The sequence below is a fragment of the Leptidea sinapis genome, chromosome 1 (assembly GCF_905404315.1).
Source record: "Leptidea sinapis chromosome 1, ilLepSina1.1, whole genome shotgun sequence".
Classification (NCBI taxonomy): Eukaryota; Metazoa; Arthropoda; class Insecta; order Lepidoptera; family Pieridae; genus Leptidea; species Leptidea sinapis.
Genome location: NC_066265.1, coordinates 19,464,173 through 19,485,959, shown reverse-complemented (window position 1 = coordinate 19,485,959; position 21,787 = coordinate 19,464,173). Strand labels below are relative to the sequence as shown.

At 34.9% G+C, this 21,787-nt stretch overlaps 1 protein-coding gene across 3 annotated transcripts; it reads left to right on the top strand.

Moving 5' to 3' along the window:
* The first annotated feature begins 2,018 nt into the window (after positions 1 to 2,018).
* LOC126970525 (ceramide phosphoethanolamine synthase-like) lies at positions 2,019 to 21,695 on the top strand. 3 transcript variants are annotated; one of them, XM_050816501.1, is made up of 6 exons: positions 2,060 to 2,076; positions 2,191 to 2,675; positions 2,750 to 2,954; positions 7,194 to 7,480; positions 18,812 to 19,016; positions 20,652 to 21,695. In XM_050816501.1, the coding sequence occupies exons 2-6, from the start codon at positions 2,231 to 2,233 to the stop codon at positions 21,049 to 21,051; spliced, it is 1,542 nt and encodes a 513-aa protein (XP_050672458.1). In that variant the 5' UTR covers positions 2,060 to 2,076; positions 2,191 to 2,230; the 3' UTR covers positions 21,052 to 21,695. The 3 variants fall into 3 exon arrangements, with proteins under 3 accessions (XP_050672465.1, XP_050672449.1, XP_050672458.1); XM_050816508.1 differs by having other exon boundaries at positions 2,019 to 2,675; positions 18,812 to 19,004; XM_050816492.1 differs by having other exon boundaries at positions 2,020 to 2,675.
* The last annotated feature ends 92 nt before the right edge of the window (positions 21,696 to 21,787 follow it).

The following is a 21,787-nucleotide window of genomic DNA, read 5'->3' as shown; positions in this document are numbered from 1 at the left end:
TATATTTTTATTGAAAAGAGCGCAAAAAAAGAATGCTGCGAGAGTTTCTTGCGCCGCTTCTTCTCTCTCAGAGCGCCATTTGTTTCCGAAGCGGTAGTAGTATCTAGTAGTTATTAGAAATGACATCAAAAAGAATTCTAAAGGAATCAATTTTGAGAAAATAATTAATGTCAAAATTAGAATTCATTCATAAACTTAAATTATCTTATAAAAGGCCTGTCTAACAATATCCCACATGCTAAATTAATTCCTCATTACCTAAATATAGAAATATTTACGTTTCGACTTTTCACTCACAATATGTACAAAACACATTCCGTTACCAATCTAATTATTAAATCTCAAAATTTTATTTTGAAAGACCTATCTAATTGTTCTCTGCACCCTCGATAACCTTGGATACCGATACCCATATTGTTGAAATCATAATTTTTCGCGGCGGCCATCTTGGATTTAAAAAAACTGCGTTTACTGCACACGACGTCATGCGACAGAATTGCCATCTAAAATTCTAATATTTAACTACTAAATGAAAACATCAACCAATTAAAAAAAAAACATAGGTATTAAAAAAATAAAATTCAAACTTGCTAAAGTATCAAATTCATTTGATTCCCGCAATTAACTTTAAGTACGTGTATGTGTTTGAGCAGTGTCAGTGTAGTAGTGCGATTCGATACCTCTCTGTTTTGAGAACGCGTCCTTAACGTAAAATATTTGTTTGTAGACAGATAGGAATTAAACTTGTACTTAATTTAACTTGCTTAGCGTGTACAAACAGACAGGCAAGGTTACAATTTATTTAAATGTGCGTAACTGCACGTGTACGATTTTATTATAATTATATCAATAAATTAATGCATAGTTAAAAATCATGTTTGTTATATTATATTTTTTGTTGTGATTAATAAATTTTACTATTTTAGGTATTTATCTGTTAGCTAAAATCTGAAAGCGTTAGGTACGTAAATAACGCCTAATTCAATAAATTATACTGCGGTCTGCTTACCTACCTACATTTGTAACTAATTTTAATTGTAATAGTGAATAATTAATGAATTAATAAAATATTTATTTAGTGTATTTGTTGTCATTTTATTTTCTCTTATTTATAACAGCATTCCTACTTACTCATGTGATTAAATTAAACATAGAACCATGGATAATGGCTATTAAGTAATCGAGATAATCACCGTCGTATTTTCCGCTGAGATTTTGAGAAAAATTAAAAAATATATGTAGAACTGCTAATTCAGCACTACTACTTTTAAATAACGGAACGTAACAGAGAAAAGTGTATTCGTATTGAGAGTAATGTCCTAATTTATGCAACTAATACACCTATCTATTTGTTGCAAATAACAAGAGTCAGGACTGCCTAAGTAAAATGTGAAATTTAGTTTAGTATGAAATATGCAATGATTTGACATAATATGTTTGAAATAGTTATTACAATATTATGGCGACGAAGTATCTCATATATATTATAATCCGGCTAAGTTTGAAAGCGAACAGTTGCTTATAGCATATACTATAGTGGATTTCGGTTATCTCCGTTTCTGCAAGATTATAGCCGTCATCTGTCAATCTATCAATGACTGCACATTTAATACAATCGATTGAATCGCTTTTTCACAGAGAGATTCGCTAGCCGAGATTTACTGTACCGTTGCGAATAGCATATACCTACATCCAGGGTTGGGCAGTATTTGAATTACTTGTAATTAAAATACAAATACGTATTTGTAATTAGTATTTCAAATACCAGACGCTGGGGTATTTTGTAGTTAGTATTTCAAATACTTGTGGCTTCAAAATACGTTTAGCGATTCTATGGGTGCGTTCTCCATAAATGAGCGCTCGGCCGCGCGATAGCTCTAACTGACTTCTACGTCAAATACTAAATGTCAAGTATCTTGTCAGTTGTCATATTCACTCTTATGATACTCTATGATTATATCGTTATTTTTTACCTAATGTTATTATTTATTAATCATTGGTGACATTTGACAATAATTTACTCTGTTCTCTGATTCTCAGTGGGGATTGGACAGGGATGGGGTTATTATTAAATAAGTAAGAATAATTGGTTACTCAAATTTAAATCTCCGAGCAATTTAAATCACTTTCTCTTTCCGTTTCATAAAAGTATTCTGGAAATTTTATGTGCAGTTTCGATCATTGTTGTAGCATTTTCTACGGTTATCAATTTATTTAATAAGAAGTGAAAATGGATGCTGATAATATAATTAAGTGGAACAACAAAGAAGTTAATGATTTGTTATGTAAAGAAAAGATTTCAAGTGTTATTGTGGATATCTGCAGAACTCAAGACATTGATGGACAGTGTTTGTTGTCATTCATGGATAGAGATTTTTATGAATATCCGTTTGATAAATTAAAATTAGGTGAACGAAAAAGATTCATACTCTTAGTGAAAAAGTTACAAAAGGATAATAAAAATGCAATGTGCCAACTAGGATTATGTGACGAAGTCCTCAACCCTGCTACAAATATAAATTTTTTGGGCACAAATTTATCACATCTAAGTTATAATCTACACAATCAGCTGCAAAGAGAATTGTACACTCGAACTGAAGATTATGTATCCAATTACGCAGATAAAAGAGCATCTAAGTTAAGACCTGAAGTGTGGAAAACTGCTATTGCTATGGGTAAAGTCATAATTTAAACACTTGTCTTACTAGCTTTTTAGTAAACATTTCTTGATACCCTGCTGATTTCTCAGGCTATGTGTTCCTGGTAACATGGGTGACAGCAGTAGTCATGGTGATAGTGCATGATAAAGTGCCTGATATGAAGAAGTACCCTCCTCTTCCAGACCTCTTCCTTGATAATGTTCCACATATACCATGGGCTTTTGATATGTGTGAAATCACCGGATCCTTATTAATGGCAATTTGGTTGGTTGTGCTCTTCTTCCACAAACACAGGTATGATAAAATCATGTAAATCTATTATATTTCTTCTACTCAAAAGTTTCAAACCAAAGTTATTGGCAATTAGTCAAATTTCATTCCAATAATAATATGATATTTACTTTGTAATGGACATCTTTGTCTGTATTATAGATATATAATTTCATTATGTATGTACTAATTTGTGAAATAGGAATCTATTATTACACTTATTGTGTAAAATGCTTAATTCATTAAGTTTATTTAAATTGAATTTAATCATTGTATTGCAAAAAATATAATCAGTCCCAATAAATTGCTCTTAAAGAAGAGTAATTTATTGCAATTGCTTCTCAACAAGATCTCATTCTGGCCAGCTGAGGTATTAGGCTCATAGTATTTTAATTATGATGATTTTACACACTCTTATTTGTTATAAGTATAAAAAAAACTTCATTTATGTATTAATTACCATATCCTTGTTCTAAGTTCTGTGAGAGTCATACAAATTGTTATATCTACCCCATGATCTCTTTGTGTTAGAAAGCGCAAATAAACTAAAGGCTAATATAACTAAGACTACTATATATGTAATCAATTGAGCTGTAGTTAATCAGTAAGTGTCATCTTATTGTACTTTGTATTGTTAACAACACAACTGTTCTTTGTTTTAAAACATATATATTTTTGTGTATACACAAGTAAACATTGAAACAATGGATGAATTGTAAATAACTTGAGATAAAGCATATTTCATGAAATGTCTCTATCATGTAATGAGTAAAATAAGACTAACAAAATATTAAGGTGCTTTTATTTTGTAATAATAAACTAGTTAATTAATATAAATCTAGTATACAGTAATATAATAAGTAGATAGTCAATTTTGTGTGTTAACCACAAAAATACTCCACATTTATTGGATCAGCACTTTTGGACAATACTCAAGTTAATGCCTTACCTAGTATTGGAAGATTGGTTTTTGAAATCTTGTACAATTGCCAATTCTTGGATCATCCTTGCATCTTACCCTTGGGGCAGGGATTTTTTCATGCATGAAAAAGGATGAGTATGTGGAGCAATTGCTCAAAAATTGAACTTCATGTTCACTTTTTAGCGGGGAAAATTCCCCTCCTGTCAAAATTGATACAAATGTTCTAGCGGATTCTGAGAAAGTAAAATACCTGGATTTTTAACCTAAACAGAAGGCTCACCTGGAATTATCTCATTAAGAAGAAAAGGGATAAAATTAATAATAGTTTTAGAAACCTACACTGGCTTTTGGGTAGACACTATGTCTTGTCTGTTAATAAGCTTCTGATCTACATAATTTCATTTTGGGGCTCTGCCAGTAAAAGCAACATCATACTCATTCAATGTGTGCAAAACAACATTCTGTGTACAGTAAGAATTAGTGCCCCATGGTCTTCCAGAAATGACGAGATCCACCAATAGATTGGTGTTCCCAGTGTTTGCACTGAAATGGAGAAATTCAAAAGGAAATATTATGCTGATCGGCTCTTGGTCCATCCAAGTATTCTGTCCAGTTATCTCTTAAACTGTTCCACAGCAATGAAAAGGAAGGATGTATTCTAGGAAGGTAGTCCTGATAATGGTCTCTTCTAAACTCCATACTCACCTAACTCATCCGCTTCTAGTTTTGTAACTGATTGCAGATCAAACTATTAAAAGAGTTCAGAGTCCCGAAATCTGCGACCAATTCCGCTGTCATCTTCATATTCGTCATGTAATTTGGGTGCGAATATTACACCACAGTATAAGCCGAAAAAATTAATTGACGTAATGCAATGCAGAGTCCATTGCATTACGTCAATTAATTTTGTGCTTTGTGTTTGTGAACAACTCGATAGATTTGTGTTGCATAGTGAAGTCGCTTCATTGTGTGTTTTCTACAGAATTTATCACGGGAAGCTTAACGAAGAGCTATTTCGTACACGCCAGACAGTTTGACACGCCACAAACTTGTATCTTTATCATGCGTCGCACAACACTGATGCTATCTTCAGTAGTCGCTGTTAAAGGACGTCCCACACTCGGGTCATCATTGAGATTGCTACATCCACGCTTAAACTCGTTAAACCAATTGTGGCATGAGATGAGGCTTCATTAAAAAATGCTAATCGCAGCCTATCATAGCTTTGTTGTTGAGTCAAAACATAAGTCGAGACAACGAAAGTCATAATAAATCATTGACTAAAAATTTGCGTTAGGTTCATTTTGACGTGTAACAAGAGTTTCAGATTTACCGCCAATTCATAAAAACAAATGGCAAATAAATGCAATATACTACATAAGGTTACCAAAGAGTTCTAAAATTGAAATTCAAAAAAGTTTTCATTAGCAATGTTTCTAACGGGCCAGTTCTAAACATTTTCAGTGTTATCCACGTATGAACGATGCGGGACTCGAACCCACGACCTCTCCATTACGTGCGAGTGCTCTTCACTTCACTGAGCAAACCGTTCGAGTAACGTATCGTCATAACATCTTGTATGCTTTGTTCAAGCATCGTTTAAGCCACAACCTGAGAGTTGAACAAAGCATACAAGATTAAAGGCAGCAGAACTTATGCTTTAGCCTAGTCGATGTAAGAATACTAATCATTAAAATGAGTCATGATAATTAAATAAAAATGTAGAGCAAACAATAATAATACCGGTTTGTGATTTTAATTATCCTCCTTTCACTAGGACAAGTTCGCGGTACTATGTTTACGAATTTCGGGTGCTGTGTTAATTATTTTATGATATTATAAACTTGTTTTACAATCGTGCCTGGCCCTTTTTCGGAGAAATTTTACAAATGAGGTTGGTCGGTTGAAATTAAATTGTCAGTATTTTCCGGTTATTCAAATCAAATCAAAATCAGTTTATTCACGTAGGTCACGGAAATGACACTTATGAATGCCAAAATAAAAAAAAATCTTATTGAATCTATCGCTACTTCGTAAAGGGTTGAGCTAATGAGAAGAAGTAGCAAGAAACTCATTGCCACTCTTTTATATCAAGATTTACAATTACATCGATTTACAAATCACTTCAATTACAATATAATATGTAAAATGATGCAACAAACATACTCAAACGTCAAATAGTCCAATGTTAATATTATTAAGGTAGGTACCCTACTGTTCAAGTTAATGCCTTTACCACTTGGAAACACCGTCAAAGGAAGTCCATCACAAACTAATGATGGCATTTATATTATTAATCCGAAATCGTGTAATAAATACGTAAAGGTAGAAAATCGTACGAAAAATTTTCCTTCCCCCCAAAAGCCATTACTCAGAAATAAATATCCTGATGCAGGTTTTTTACTTTCACATACATGCTTTAAATTACATAACAATTAAACAAACATCCATAGCGTGGAAACAAAGACATGTAGTATGCAATTTATTTTAGCTAATAAAGTCGAAATGATGAGTATAAACGAATTCAGTAACATGATGGTAGGGATATGGCGTTTTAGGGAAGTGTGCGAGTTTATTTAAAAGTACCAATGTTTTATCCTCATGGAAATACAACGCAATGTTCTTGAAACCGCATTATGGAGGGCACCACACATCCATCTGGTGAGGGTGATAAGTTACACGCTTATCACCCTCGTGTCACTTGCGTGTCGTGAGAAGATGTCAAATAGACGCCGTGAGCAAACACTTGAATGATCGTTGTGCATGGTCTGCCGCCCTTACGATACGTAATGTATTTTTCACCTCTCCAGCACGAAAAGGGCGCTATTGCTACGTGAAAACTCGCAGCAAAAACGCTTTTTGTTGTGAGCGTGAGGCAAACTGATTTAAATTTCGAACCCCACGTGACCATACATCCGGGAATTACTCCGCGTTAAAAAAATAAACAATGCGATCCGGTGCGATCCGAAACTCATTTTAGCCTAGCGTATTATCTCATTGTCCCAAAAATTTATTATCTTAATTGATTCTGTTACTATATAACCTATAACACTCTTCTCGCTAGTCTAGTAAAGTTGTATGTTTCACAAGAGAGCAATTTTTTTTTTGTCTCGTGCCTTTTAATCACTCACTACCTCAGTAGTCTATATTAGAATCCTACTTCGCCAATTCGTGATTTAAAGTCAGGAATCAGCAAACAATAACTTTGCTCACTTGTTGAACAAATAACGATTGTCTGTATTGAGTTTAATACGTATTGTATGGAGTCGGTAGCAGTTGTTTAAAAAAAAAAAATTAGGAAAATTTTCGTTTCTGAGTAGTGAACACCCGAGTGTTTCCAGGTTCATTATCCTGCGGCGGTTCTTCGCGCTCGCCGGCACCGTCTTCCTGCTGCGGTGCTTCACCATGCTGATCACGTCGCTGTCGGTGCCCGGCTCGCACCTCAAGTGCGAGCCGCGTTTCTACCCGCCCGCCGACGACCTCACGGTGTGGGGGCGGCGCCTGCGCCAGGCCTACGACATCTGGAGCGGCGCCGGCATGTCCGTGCGGGGCGTACGTACCTGCGGCGACTACATGTTCTCGGGACACACCGTCGCTCTCACCCTGCTCAACTTCTTCATCACCGAATGTGAGTTACTACCTACCTTCAACTATGATTGTAGCACAACCCAGTCACAAAATCTTTTGTGCTGCATGGCCTCCAACTTTCTGCACCTAGATGTTATATTATGGTCTAATAGCCCGTGGACCTACGTTATTTTACAGAAGCTGAAAGTTTTTCAACGTATGCTCCCAACACAGGTAAGAACGATGGACCATTATGGAGTTTGGGTTATAGTGGATTTGGCAGGTAAACTGTACTAAAGGTGTGTATTATATATAAAAATCAGCTTTTATACTATGACGTAAGTAAAATTATTATTTCATGAGTCTGGCAAGGGGTTGCCACGATATTAAGTGTCTGGCAATGAATAACGTGATTTTTAATAATTTCGGAAGGTAATACCGAAAAATCGCACTTTATTATTTGGTGTATTTAGATCGGTATTTTACACACCTTTTGTACCGTTTACCTACCAAAGCCACGTCTGACAAAAGGTTGGCACTATCAAAAGTGTCTGGCTAATGAGGAAACATCATCTACTTATTACCTAAGTATAATATATAAAAATCAGCTTTTATACTATGACGTAAGTAAAATTACAATTTCATGAACATTAAGGGTGTCTGGCAAGAGGTTGCCACGATGGTAAGTGTCTGGCAATGAATAACGTGATTTTTAATAATATTCTGAAGGTAATACCGAAAAATCGCACTTTATTATTTTATGTATTTAGATCGGTATTTTACATACTTAGTACCGTTTACCTGCCATAGCCACTGTAACCCAAACCCCATAATGGTCCATCGTTCTTACCTGTGTTGGGAGCATGCGCTGACAGATTCAGCTTTTATAAAATAACGTAGGTCTGGGGTCCACGGGCTCTTGCCCTATTATGTCACCCCCAAAAGACTAAACTTTGTGCATTTACCACTAAAAATCCCCATTTTTCGTAACTTCTTCTCTTAATACCTCGCCTAGTACCAAACGATTGCCAATTACGCGGTCATCTGAATTGCAAAGCCAAATTGGAATTAATAAATAATAATAAATAATAAATTTATTACCAGAATTAAGATACATACAAAGTAATTAAAATTAACACAATACACTTTAACATAATTGTGAATATTTGAGTACCTTGTACGTTACATGTACTGAGTTTTGGCTCTGCACTAAGCAAAGGTGCTTGTGACACAGAAGCCGGGAAACACAGTTACTAAAGAAAGTTACTTCTATTTGACTCGCGGAACATAGCATGGAGATGGTAGAAAAATAATAGTATTAGTAAAATTAATGAAAATAAAAATAAAAACTTCTTAACAAACAATAAAGTGTGCGTGTGTGTGTGTGTGAGTGTGCGAGTGCGTGTATGTGTGTGTGTGTCAGTGATTGTGTGTGAGAGTTTCAATCCTTTTTATAAAATTGTCTGAATGATATTTCAGTTTCTTGATAATCTAGACTCGTTAAGTATAATTCAATTTTTCGTTTTGAATCGAATGGCATTCGAAGAAGGTCAATTATTTTTTAATCAAAGATGGTTTAAGTAAATTGCGTAAGTGTCCACGTATAGATAGTTTATGCACAAAACGTACTAATTATGATGCAATCTTGGTAATTAATTACGCTATGTTACGTAAACAAAAAAAGACAACTTTATTCAAGATTCCAGTTAAGTAAGTTTTTAAAAAAATGTAAGCGCTTACAATATGTGCATACTTTTGTTACAACCATCAATAATTTTATTTCAAATAAGAAATGATTCAATGTAAATAGTTTCTTATCGTGAGTTCGACTTCATTATCTATTACTCACGGTGTATTCATTTGAAAAATAAACATAAGTTATTTAACTGGAATTAAAAAATAAGTAATTATAAGTCACTCCTTAAGCTGAACTAAATTATAGATAGACTATATCCTGTTTGTAGCCTGTGGTATTTAGAACATTTTTTTTTATGAAAATAAGGGACGAGACGAGCAGGACGTTCAGCTGATGGTAATTGATAGCCCTGTTCATTTCAATGCAGTGCCGCTCAGGATTCTTGGAAAAACCCAAAAATTCTGAGCGGAACTATAATTGCACTCGTCACCTTGAGATATAAGAGTTTAAGTCTCATTTGCCCAGTAATTTCACTAGCTACGGCGCACTCAGACCGAAACACAGTAATGTTAACACATTACTGCTTCACGGCAGAAATAGGCGCCGTAGTGGTACCAGTTCACCAGTGGGAGGCTCCTTTGCACCTGTGCCTGTAGTCTGTAGTCAGCGCTCTTTAATATTGTTACTAGTAATGTTCTGTCAATAGTAAATGTTATTCAAATTCAAATTCTAATATTTTTATTCAAAAAAGGATGTGAAATCACTTATTGAAAGTCAAAAAACTACCACCCATTCCAAAATGAATGCCTCTCAGGCTTGAGAAGAATGGGCGCAACAAACTCAGCTGGCTTTTTTTTCATCAAAAATATGTTTTACAATTAAAGTAACATTTACAAAGTAACATTGTACAATTAAACTTATTATTTAATAGCCTGAGGGCGGTCGCTCCATTCCCAATCTGTGGTATCAATAAGAAAGTCATTTATGTTATAGTAACCTTTACCACACAAACGTTTTTTAACAATTCTTTTGAATAACGTAACACTTTTGTTTTGAACACTCTCTGTTATATTATGCACCTTTGAGAAACACTATATTGTGAGCACTAGGCTCTTTTTAACTTTTTGTTATTGTATTTTAAAGCATTCCAAGTATACCAGATAGATTGTGTATATTAAATTATGATTTATATTTTTTATACGTAATTATGTAAACGTAAAAAGTCTGAATTGATGCTAGTATTAGGGCAATCGTTGTGCTCGTAACCCAAATAAATTAGGAATAATAAATTCTACACATGAATAGTTAACAGTATAGCGAACTGTTAAATATTCATGTGCTAGATGTGTATTATAGAGACAGTCATAGAGTTAGTGACTAGTTTGGCCTCCTTACTGTAGAAGTATCAATATATTAAGAAATAAATTCCGCCGACAATCCGTTATAATGGCTCACGAATTTAAACAATTCCCATATTAAAATATTAACAACAGTATAATGATTATAATTGATGTAAATATTTAAACGAGTCTTTAACAATTCTATTCTAAAACATGCCATTGTTTGTAATACATTTGCGTTATTGAGTGTTTGTTTGTTTGGGTGATTGTGTGAATAAATGATTAATAAGTCCAGCCAGACACTTGGGTACCAGGCGTGACGTAACGATAATTAAACATATTTAAAATATTTATTTGTTCCTGCATTCACACAAACTCAAATAGGCCCAGTGTTCACCCACATGGTCATTTTCAAGGAACTCTATGAGATGGGAATCACCATATTCAACAGTACGAGGCTCCTTTGCACAGGATGCCGGCTAGATTATAGGTACCACAACGGCGCCTATTTCTGCCGTGAAGCAGTAATGTGTAAGCATTACTGTGTTTCTACTGTGTATCTAGTGAAATTACTGGACAAATGAGACTTAGCATCTTATGTCTCAAGGTAACGACCGCAGTTGTAGTGCCGCTCAGATATTTTGGGGTTTTTCAAGAATCTTGAGCGGCACTGCATTGTAATGGGCAGGGTGTATCAATTAACATCCACTAAACAACGTCCTGCTCGTCTCGTTTTCATAAAAAAAAGAACGAACTATTAATATCCTAGATCTGTATTATAGAGAAAGTACGTTTGTCAGCTGTCTTTCACGGGCGGACTTTTAAAAAAAAACAAAGGAAAAGTTCGTGCTTTTGTCCTAAAGGCCTCTCCGGAGAGAGAGCTTAGAAGGCAGTGATCACTCGCCATCATCTGAACTGCAGGTTCGGTTTTATACATAATTCGTTCCATGATGTAGTGCTAGGGAGAAATGGTCTGTGATAAGACCCAAGATTAGAAACCCGTGTCTCTAGAGTCTAGAAGTATCCCAACAGAGTTGCCAAAAGTGTAAATCGCAATTAAACGTCGTGATGGTACCTTGCGTGGTTGTCGAACCAGTGTTCATGTCAGTTGATAGTGACTAATCGCGCAATTGACCCACAAGATGTTGAGCGGCAATACCTCACCTTAACAGGGTCAATGGGATCCGAGTTGCGGGGCAATGCAATACGACCTAGGGAAGCGAAATGCGATGAGCCGATCACATCTCTCATGTGTCTGTAATTGAACTGGTACACTCCCACCCCATCCATCTATGCTTGAGCAGTAGTAGTTACAAATGCACTGCTCTTTGCAGAAGTACGTTTCCCACAAACTTGTCAAGAATCAAAGTCGACAACGCCACGGTTCTATTTATAGCTTTGGCTTGTATATCAAAAGTGAAGTAGAGCTTAAACCTATTAGCAATCTCATTATATTTTTTAACATAATGTACACATTTAAATAAATAATATTAAATATAAATCTCTTGTATGGGTAATATTTCACGCGTAAGGCTGTAAATTAAAGAACAATAGGTCGTCAAGATATTTTTTCTATTGAAAGCAAGAACAACAGTTTTTAATCACTCATGCGATTACCATTTAGTGAATGTATTGTTTATAAATCTGTACTTATAGTCAGAATGTAGACAGAGTGTGGCAAATATCGGCCAATTTTTCAAATAATACGAAATACCTGGACTATAAGTATCTATTGTCTATTAACGGCCGTTTTCAATAACCTATCTAGCCTTAGTTTATCTTAATAGAGGTCGACAAATCTATCCTTTAACTCTTAATTACATTTCAATAAACTATCAACAGATAACATTGGAATGTAACTTATAACTATATTGGACATAACTATGGATATATAAGATCTTGTCATTAAACGGTGATAGCGATATATACGGAACTAGAGATACGTTATTGAAAACGGCCGCTAAACGATCTTCTAAAGAGGTAAGCCCGCAGTTTGGTCTGCGTCGACTTGAATGATAAAATTTTTTTCTTCTTTTATTCTAGGTAAAATTGTGAATAACCAATTCTAGCCGATTTGGTATCTGGTGTTCCGTGCATCAGCTATTGCGGTTTATAACAAATAGCCGGACCTTCACGCGGAAATTACCCAGCCTAAGCTAAACTCTATTTTATGTTCCACCGTGTTGATTTCGTTACTTGCATCCAGCCTTAGGCATTGCAGTCAGAACCCGAGTAATGTCTAGCACGTACCAGTGCCCTGAGTTCAATTCTGTGGTGATATTATGTGTGGCAGTAAAAGCCGGCTAAAAATTCTACTCCATATTTTTATCGGATAAACAAAATAATTATAAACAATTTGTTTATCTAAAAACTGCATTTAGGTACGATTTAAATGCAAGATTGTTGCCAAGTATATCGATTATCTACATAAGCTATTGCATAATTAATACAATATTCAAAGTCGTATTTCTTGAATTCTCGTAGAACAAAACAAATGTTAAGTGGCCAATAATTAATTCTAGCTCTATCGAAAAATGGGTTTTAGTGTGTTCGAATATCACTTAAATATTTATATAATATTTTATTAGGAATTCTTCTCCATATAAACTGGACTTGAATCCTGACTAATATTAATTATTAATTCTTGAATACAAATTATTTGAAGCAATATTAGGATCCTTAGACAATATCACTTTATTTTATTCTTTCTGCGATACTCGCCCAGTTTGTGTGATACGGAATGGTAATTTATATGGGATTATAGGAGATATGTTCCTAGCTGACAAAATAAAAAACAAACATATAAAAAACAATTTAATTGAAGCTTTTGACCATACTTATTAATTATTACCTTCATGCTTAGGCAACAGCTTAAAGAATTTTGTAATTTTTTCTTGCTTGGCAATTTTAATAGGTCCTTCAGTTCAAACTGATATGCAGTACTGGCATTAGCAATTTTCCTCTAAAAAATAAGACTTCGTTCCCTAGACGGATCAATTTTCATAAAAAATCACAAAGCTCATTTGCCATTTTTAATCCTTCACTGGAACTTTTCAGAATTAAATGTCATATTTCCAGTGCTTGTTGCCTCTTCTTCAATGGGCTGTGAATTTAACATTTCCTCCAAGTCGATTTCAGTCAAATCTTCATCTTACATTTCAAGCAACTCCTGAATGTCACTTGATTCTATCTGTTCGTACCCATCTCGTCCTAATCCATTCACAATTTCGGCTATGTTGGTATTCTTTTTATTAATTTGCATTTACTATATACCGATTACATCCGCGAATAAAGAAATCTTTAGCCGCGAATATAGGAATTGGGTCACAATTTTTTAATACGCGAATAAAGGAAGCGCGAAGGAGGTGCGAATAAGGAGCTTTTACTGTAATTACCGTCAGCACCGTATCGAGTAGGTACGACGCCGGACGAAAAGGTGCGCGGCGACCACCGAACCGTCCGATGGTCTGGCCGTACGAACTTCGACCATGTGTTTAGGCCATTGGAATTGTGCCCATGTCAGCTCAATGTCATTGTATAAACAGAGGGGAATTCCGAGACGATATGTTAAGCACATGGGCTGCCATCTATATCGTTTTCGCTGCAGCCTGTTTATAATTTTATCTTTTCTGTCGGACTGCGTTGAAATTTGAGTCCTTCTGTAGGTATCAACATGTAATATTGTCTATGTATGACCAATACGAACAAAGAATACCCTGAGTATTCAATCGATTGATGTGATTTGACATCCTATGACAATAGATCTGCATTATAATTACTATTAGAGAAAAAAAAATCTGAGCAGCACTTTGCGCTTGTCACCTTGAGACGTAAGATGTTAAGTCTCATTTGCCCAGTAATTTCACTAGCTACGGCGTCCTTCAGACCAAAACACAGGAATGCTTACTCATTACTGCTTCACGGTAGAAGTAGACGCCGTTGTGGTATCCACAATCTAGCCGCCATCCTGTGCAAAGGAGTCTCCCACTGGTAAATGGATGTATGTAATCTACATTGGAAAAGATAATATGAAATATAATTAAGAAAAAATTAAACTCTTTATTTTTTCTTAATTTTGTTTTTATGCTGATATCTATTAAATAATCTAATTTAGTGTAATCTCCTAAAAAGGTCGTAAACATTGGCTCATGATTAATAATTTACGTTTGTAATATAAAATTAGTTCCATTACGATAGTATGTTTGATTTTGTCTAACTCAGATATACATTAGGGCGCTGACTATAGACATTAAAGTTAAGGCGACACTAAATACCAGCGACCTAGAGCGTTATGAGTTCACGGCTGCCGGCCCGCCATCTATGTAACAAGGCCAATATTTTCAAAATTCTTGCGTGGAAAACAGTTTATATGCTTATAATCCTCGTTATTCACTACTAATCTGAATAAATGAACCCACACAAAAAAGTACAAGCTGTATGAATAACTTTTCTGAGAGAAGTATCATAAAAATGCCTCACGCCATGCCAAAAAACTTGTTTAACTTCAAAGAAAAGTGGTAGTTCAAAAAGGCTCGGCAGTGTTAACTATAACCAACAGCAAGCATTAGCAACCTACAAATAAGACTTACGGATATGTGTAACAGGATTAAGTAGTGTTCATAGCTCCAAATGCTATACTTTCACCACAAAATTTGTCTAAAAACACCATGTTTGCGTGTTTTCTGGTTACTCTTCGCCTTAAGGGCTGACCTTTTATATTAGAGGAAAATTCCCTATGAACTACGCATAGTCCTGAATCATTTTGTAACGAATTAAATCGCGAAAAAATATTAAATAATGGCAAGTAATTTAGATTTAGAAAGGGAGAGTTAGATTAATTTGCTCGTAATTCTGACTACTGCTTTCTAAGTCTTGTTGACTTATTGCCACGAGGAAAGAGTGCGTCATAAAATAGCCCAAGGCGTTAAATATTGCGACCCCATCACACCACTCCGCGTCTGTTACTTTGAGAATGTGTTTGTAATTTATACAAATAATAGGAACTTACACGTAGGCTGTTTGCGGCAAAAATATGTGTGAAGGAAAACACTACACTTACAGATATACTGCTTGGAATTATTAACGACAAGATACGTGTCGAAAATATCGTGGGATGCTAACATTGAGACATCGGTATAATGAGAAAATAATTCATAAAAATAAATCGCATTGCGATTTTTGTCTCCCGTCTGCCTGTTTTAGGTATTTTTTTTATTGTAGAAATGTTTAGTTAAATGACTCGCAACAATTATACAGGGTTACCTCGTAAGTCGACCTTTATGGGGCTATAGCTTAGATCATTTCTGAGTGATTTGACTATGAAACACCCTATCCTAAATCCAATGGTTTTCAAGATAATCTAATTTTAAGTATTTTTCATAAAAAGTCCGTTTTTTGCTTTTTGTTGTATCTCTTTTTTGTAATCTGAGCCTCTGGTTTGTTTATACGTTTTATTTTAGAAGATGAATTGCTTTATCCATTTCAATTAAAAAAAAATACAGTTGCAGTATTCTGCATCTTTCTCGACTCATTTTATTAAATGAGTCGTGAAAGATGGAGAATCAAACAAAAATATACCTAAAATGTGTTTTTCTTTAATGGATACTTTAAAAAAAATATTATGGAAGTCTATTTGCAGATGAGCTTAAACACATTTCCATTTTGTCAGCTATATAGTTTGAAACCCGAGGTGTTTGGGCTTAGACTTTTAAAAAAATCTTGTGTCAAGGAGTAGTTACCAGGGAATTTTGCACAAAAAATGGTTATTGTTGTTTTACTATAACATTAATTTTAATTTAATTTGATTTTCTAATATTTCAGACATGAAGTTTGAAAACAAAATTTTATGAACGATGCGGGACTCAAACCCACAACCTCTCGCATTCCGTGCGAGTGCTCTTCCAACTGTCAACCTTGTCAACCTGAGAGTTGAACAAAGCATACAAGATTTTATCATGATACGTCACTCGAACGGTTAGCTCAGTTGGAAGAGTTCATGAAATTTTGTTTTCAAATTTTATTTGTGTATCCCCGAAGCGAGGGTTATCATTTAAAAAAAAAATGTTTAGACATGAAGCTCTGTATGTAATGGACTTATATACTTTTACAACGTTTTCCGTCTGTAACAAGTAACACTCGCTCTTTCCGTTTTTATAACATCGATGACTAAGACAACGTCATATTGAGAATCTAGTTTAGTCATAATTGGGAATAAGTGTTTATCGTGTGGTTGTTATTCGATAACAATCCGTTGTCGGGCTGTTATCTGTGAACCGGTGACATTATTCCTCGACGTAATAATATCAAAGCGCGCACGCGGAAGTAACGCTTGTTTGTCGTGTTCTGCTGCTGTGCCAACTAGATTATATTGCGTCTTACTTCAAATACAAAAAAATACTAAAGATTATAATCTTCGTACTTTTTAGTTAGTTTAGCTGGGCTGTTTTACGCACTTAGCCTCTTGATTGGGCCATTGAGCGTGTCCTTTCGTCCTCTTACTCCAACCAGCCCAGATAGTCCTAGAAGTTGTTTGAAATTGCTACAGGAGTGGTGATAGGACACCCCCTTGGGGACAGCCTTTAAATACTTTAGCTCTAATCGTAGTATTCACCACTATCTGGACCGCCCTTTTGCTATTTCGATAATCCATTTTATTAGCTTCACCTGTATGTATGTTTGTTGGTAATCGACTCATTTGGGCGCGATTTCGATCCACTTTAAACGGCCAGATTTCGTTCAAACTTCGTAGATTTATCGATGACCGATGACAATACATTAATTTGATAAAATTATTCCATTTTTCATTTTGCAAAATAAAATTTTTGTTAATTTATATAATATTCATCTATAAGGCAAGAATTGATGACAATTTTAAATTTCAACCATTATCTTTAATTTATTTAACTAATATTAGGCAATTTTCAATACAACACGCTATGCAGTATATATTTAGCTGAGAATGCAATTTTTTGTTATCCTATTTTTATTTATAATAATTTATTAATAAATCATTTCCGTTTTCAAATAAACCTGTCAAACATTTAGAGTGACCGCGTTATAATTTTTACTTCTTTCTGTTATTTATTAATCGTAAGTCGTATCACGCAATCCATTAACTTTGACCTCAGGGAACATTAAAGTAACGAAGGTAATTTTTCAATAATATTATAAATTTTCGAGCTTTTTTATATGCCTATTGGTAATTTGGAACTTACCAAAATCTAGTGGTTCTAGTAAAAGAAATACCGAGCCCGAAATAAAAAATGCGATCGATTGTATTATGCTATTCAGCCAAATTATAAAGCTCCACGTTCCTCAGTAAGTGTTGAGACGGGAGGGCTTATAAAGGCATAAAAGGCATTTATTTTCACAAAATTGATTCCTTTAGAATTCTTTTTGGTGTCATTTCTAATAACTACTAGATACTACTACCGCTTCGGAAACAAATGGTGCTCTAAGAGAGAAGAAGCGGCGCAAGAAACTCTCCCAGCATTCTTTTTTTTTGCGCTCTTTTCAATAAAAATATACAATATTGTAAAGTCATTTCTATCGCTATAAAATAATCACAATCTAGTCCCAGGCTGTCCGATCATTTAGATATTCAGCAGTGGAGTAATAGGATTTACGACAGAGCCATTTTTTTATAAAACATTTAAATTTATTTATAGATAATTCCTGAACAGTGGCTGGGACTTTATTATAGAAGTATATACATTTACCCTTAAAGCTATTATGTGACTTATGAAGCCTACTAGAATTAGTTACAAGCAATCCCTTATTTCTAGTGTTATACTAATGAAAATCTCTTTTAAGAGCAAAACTGGGCTCACATTTATCGCGTTCATACCGGGGATATAATATGCCATTAATAATCCCGATAAAGTTAGTCGATAAGTTACTACCATTTTAATTTGTTACCAATTAAATTGTTAATACCATTTTTATAGCGCAACGGCGAAGTGAATGTCTTAAAAAATATCGCGTTTATTGTGGCTACACTTACGCTGTACCCATTTACGCGTTAGTTGAAGGCCTTACAGTTGAAAGCCCAACAAGTTGAGCAGTGGTCTGAATTAATACATTTTCTCCAGAAACAAGTAAACATTATATATAAGTGGACTGTATATAGAAGGAGGCTCGTAATTCGCCTGTAGAACCCATACAGATAAATGCGATCGGTGATTGAGGAATTAGGAAGACAAACCTTACCTTTACTGACGTGCACGTCGGAGTTAAGATGGCCGCCTGTTGTTTTTTTCTGATACCAATCACTGTCACTCACTGGTGGTTCACTTATTTTAATAATTAGGTAGGGATCGTAAAGAGTAGTTTTCCCTGATATATCGAACGGTATGGAATGATTAATTATATATTATATTGTTTTATTTGTATATAAAGTTGTCGCTATCGTTTCCAGACACGTCGCGAAGCCTGTACCTGCTGCACATCCTGACGTGGGTGATGAACATGTTTGGCATCTTCTTCATCCTGGCTGCACACGAGCACTACTCCATCGACGTGTTCATCGCGTTCTACATCACCTCGCGTCTCTTCCTCTATTACCACACGCTGTCTAACAACCAGGCGCTCATGCGCAACGACTCCTCCAGGTATTACACGAGGTACTTCGCCATTCTGACTCATCTTTCATATCACTTAACGGCATTTGGTAACTTATTATATTTATTAATAAATGGCTCCCTCGACTCCTGTTAGATTCAATCGGTCGTGACCATGCAGGAGTTTAACACGTGAAACATCCGCATTAGTAAAAGTTAATTTTCAGCAAAATTATGTGCATCTTAATCCTTCTAAAAGTGATTTATTTAACTATGCGATACTTGTGGCAAACATTTAATTAAGCTTTTTGATATTGGCCATAATTTTTTTTAATGAAATTAAGGGACGAGACGAGCAGGACGTTCAGTTGATGGTATTTGATACGACCTGCCCATTACAATGCAGTGCCGCTCAGGATTCTTGAAAAACACAAAAATTCTGAGCGGCATTACAATAGCGCTCGTCACCTCGAGACATAAGATGTTAAGTCTCATTTGCCCAGTAATTTCACTAGCTACGGCGTCCTTCAGACCTAAACACAATAATCCTTACATATTACTGCTTCACGGCAGAAATAGGCGCCGTTGTGGTACACCCATAATCTAGCCGGCTTCCTGTGGAAAGGAGCCTCCCACTGCTGAATATGAATATTTAACAGCTTATTTCGCTACAAAACATTGTATTTATAACATTTTGCGTTTTAAATTGTAACAACACTTAATACTTCTATTCCTTCATCCTCTTTTGGCTCTGCTTTATCTTAACATTTCCACAACTTAGTAGATACCTCTTTCATTCTTTGGTTAATATTCTCCATGGTTTTTGACATTTTTCGACTAAGTATTGAAATCAAACTAGTGCGAATATTTAAGGCAAAAGAAATCACCATTTTGGGTGCCTATCACCTTTAATGGCATCGCTTTTACACACACAATCCAAAATATTATGCACTGCTTGGTATTGTTACGTTTGTACATATTTTCCGGTTAATTCATTTATTTTTTATGGGTCTCCTCTCCTACTCCTCTTTAGTTAGTATAATAATAATTTCACATTCACAAAAATCTACGTTATAAACTCGAATAATATTTGCTTTTGAGGTATTATGGCGCTTTATAGCTAAAAAGCTTTTTGTTTTGCGACAAAACTTTGTATGAAACTCGTGTGCATTGATCACGATATTCTCGGTTCTCTTGTCGTCTCAAACTTAGTGACTAATATAGAACACTAGTTTCATTATGTACTATTATGTAAATTTAAAGGCGTAGAGCATAGACTTTTGACATTTATGAGATGTTTTTAAGACCGAAACACAAAAGGAGTGATTTTTAAGAATTGAAAATTGTAAGCCAACCAACGGCGAAGACTTGAGACAATATTATGCAAACAAGGTTAATTGAGTCGTTATATCGTGGTCAGTTAACTGAATAAAGTTAAATATATGTGTGGCTTTCTAAGATCTTCATACTATCATTAACATACATCTATAAGAAATTCTCGTGTCAAGATTGTGACAGTTGCCATACTCTTTCCACACAGCTTGATCAATTTTATTTAAATTTTATATGCATCTATTTATTATTTACCAAAAATTATTTTAAATGGCAATACAACATTTGCCGGGTCAGCTAGTAAATAACTAAAAATTCAGACAGACATATACAGAGTAAATAATAGTTTACTATTATTTGTTTCAGAACCCGAATATGGTTTCCCTTGCTGTCATTCTTCGAATCGGAAGTCGACGGCATCGTACCCAACGAATACGAGAGTCCAATGGAGATAGCGAACAACCTGCGGCTGTGGCTGATTCAGCTGGTCACCGATGTCAAGACATCCGCCGTGGCGAAGATCGCGGGCACCAAGCTGCAGGAAGGAGCCGCCATGGGCGAGTACTCCATGGTCAAGTTGGTTGATGGCATCAAGCGGAACCTCAGTCTGATAGAAGAGTTCAAGAACAGTCGACAGCCTCTGGTAACCCTCGATAAAAATATTCAAGCAGGCTTACTTGACGAGATTCCCGAAAGTGAAGTAGTGGAAACCCTGAGGAGAGATTTTAGCAATCCGCCCTCTCCTGTAATGAAGAAGACCCTTTAAGGATATAAGAGGGTGATCGACAATTGTAAGGAGATGAGAACATAATGTCTGTGTGATTGTACTGCTGTGATCTTCACTAGACTAGCCGGTGTAGTTTGTGACATGATTGCAACTTGAATATGGTTCCGCAAATTGAACTTAATACCAACACACTTAAGAGTGCATATCAGATGTTTCCTCTATTATCTGGAATAAGTAAGCTGTCCCATCAACAGTAATAGTAATAACTAGTAGGATTGATAGGATTATTTCAATAACTTCAGTTCCAGCCCACTTTATGTTTCAAAAACATTTCGAGCAGATTGTTGTAAAATTATTACTTATTAATTATTAGAGGAAAAAAATAATGAATTGTAATAAGTCATCTGTGTGAAAGAAAATGAGAGCGCGAGATGTCAATGAATGATAAAGTATCATTTAAGTAACCCGAATACATTGACCATTAAAATAAATACTTCCATGTTAATGTACGATAGTCGTAATTAGTATTACATTTTTAGATACCTGAATGTTTACATTTCCATTTTAGATTTTATATTGTTATTCCATATTTATGTTAAGTTAAGAAATTAGTAAATTTTTAAAGAATTTATTTGCTCAAACAAATAATCATGAAATTATATTATTGTTTCGATTACCGCCAATATTGTTTTTTATTTCAATTTATTGAAAACAAAAATAATTTACTTTGTGAGACAATTAATCCATCATTCTTGTGTTTTGGTTTGAGTCTAGT

Excerpts from the sequence above, each read along its gene's own strand:
- LOC126970525 (XM_050816492.1), top strand. The coding sequence starts at position 2,231 with ATGGATGCTGATAATATAATTAAGTGGAACAACAAAGAAGTTAATGAT. Across the intron at positions 2,955-7,193 it reads CTCTTCTTCCACAAACACAG|GTTCATTATCCTGCGGCGGT; the intron begins GTATGATAAAAT and ends GAGTGTTTCCAG. Across the intron at positions 19,017-20,651 it reads TCCTCCAGGTATTACACGAG|AACCCGAATATGGTTTCCCT; the intron begins GTACTTCGCCAT and ends TATTTGTTTCAG.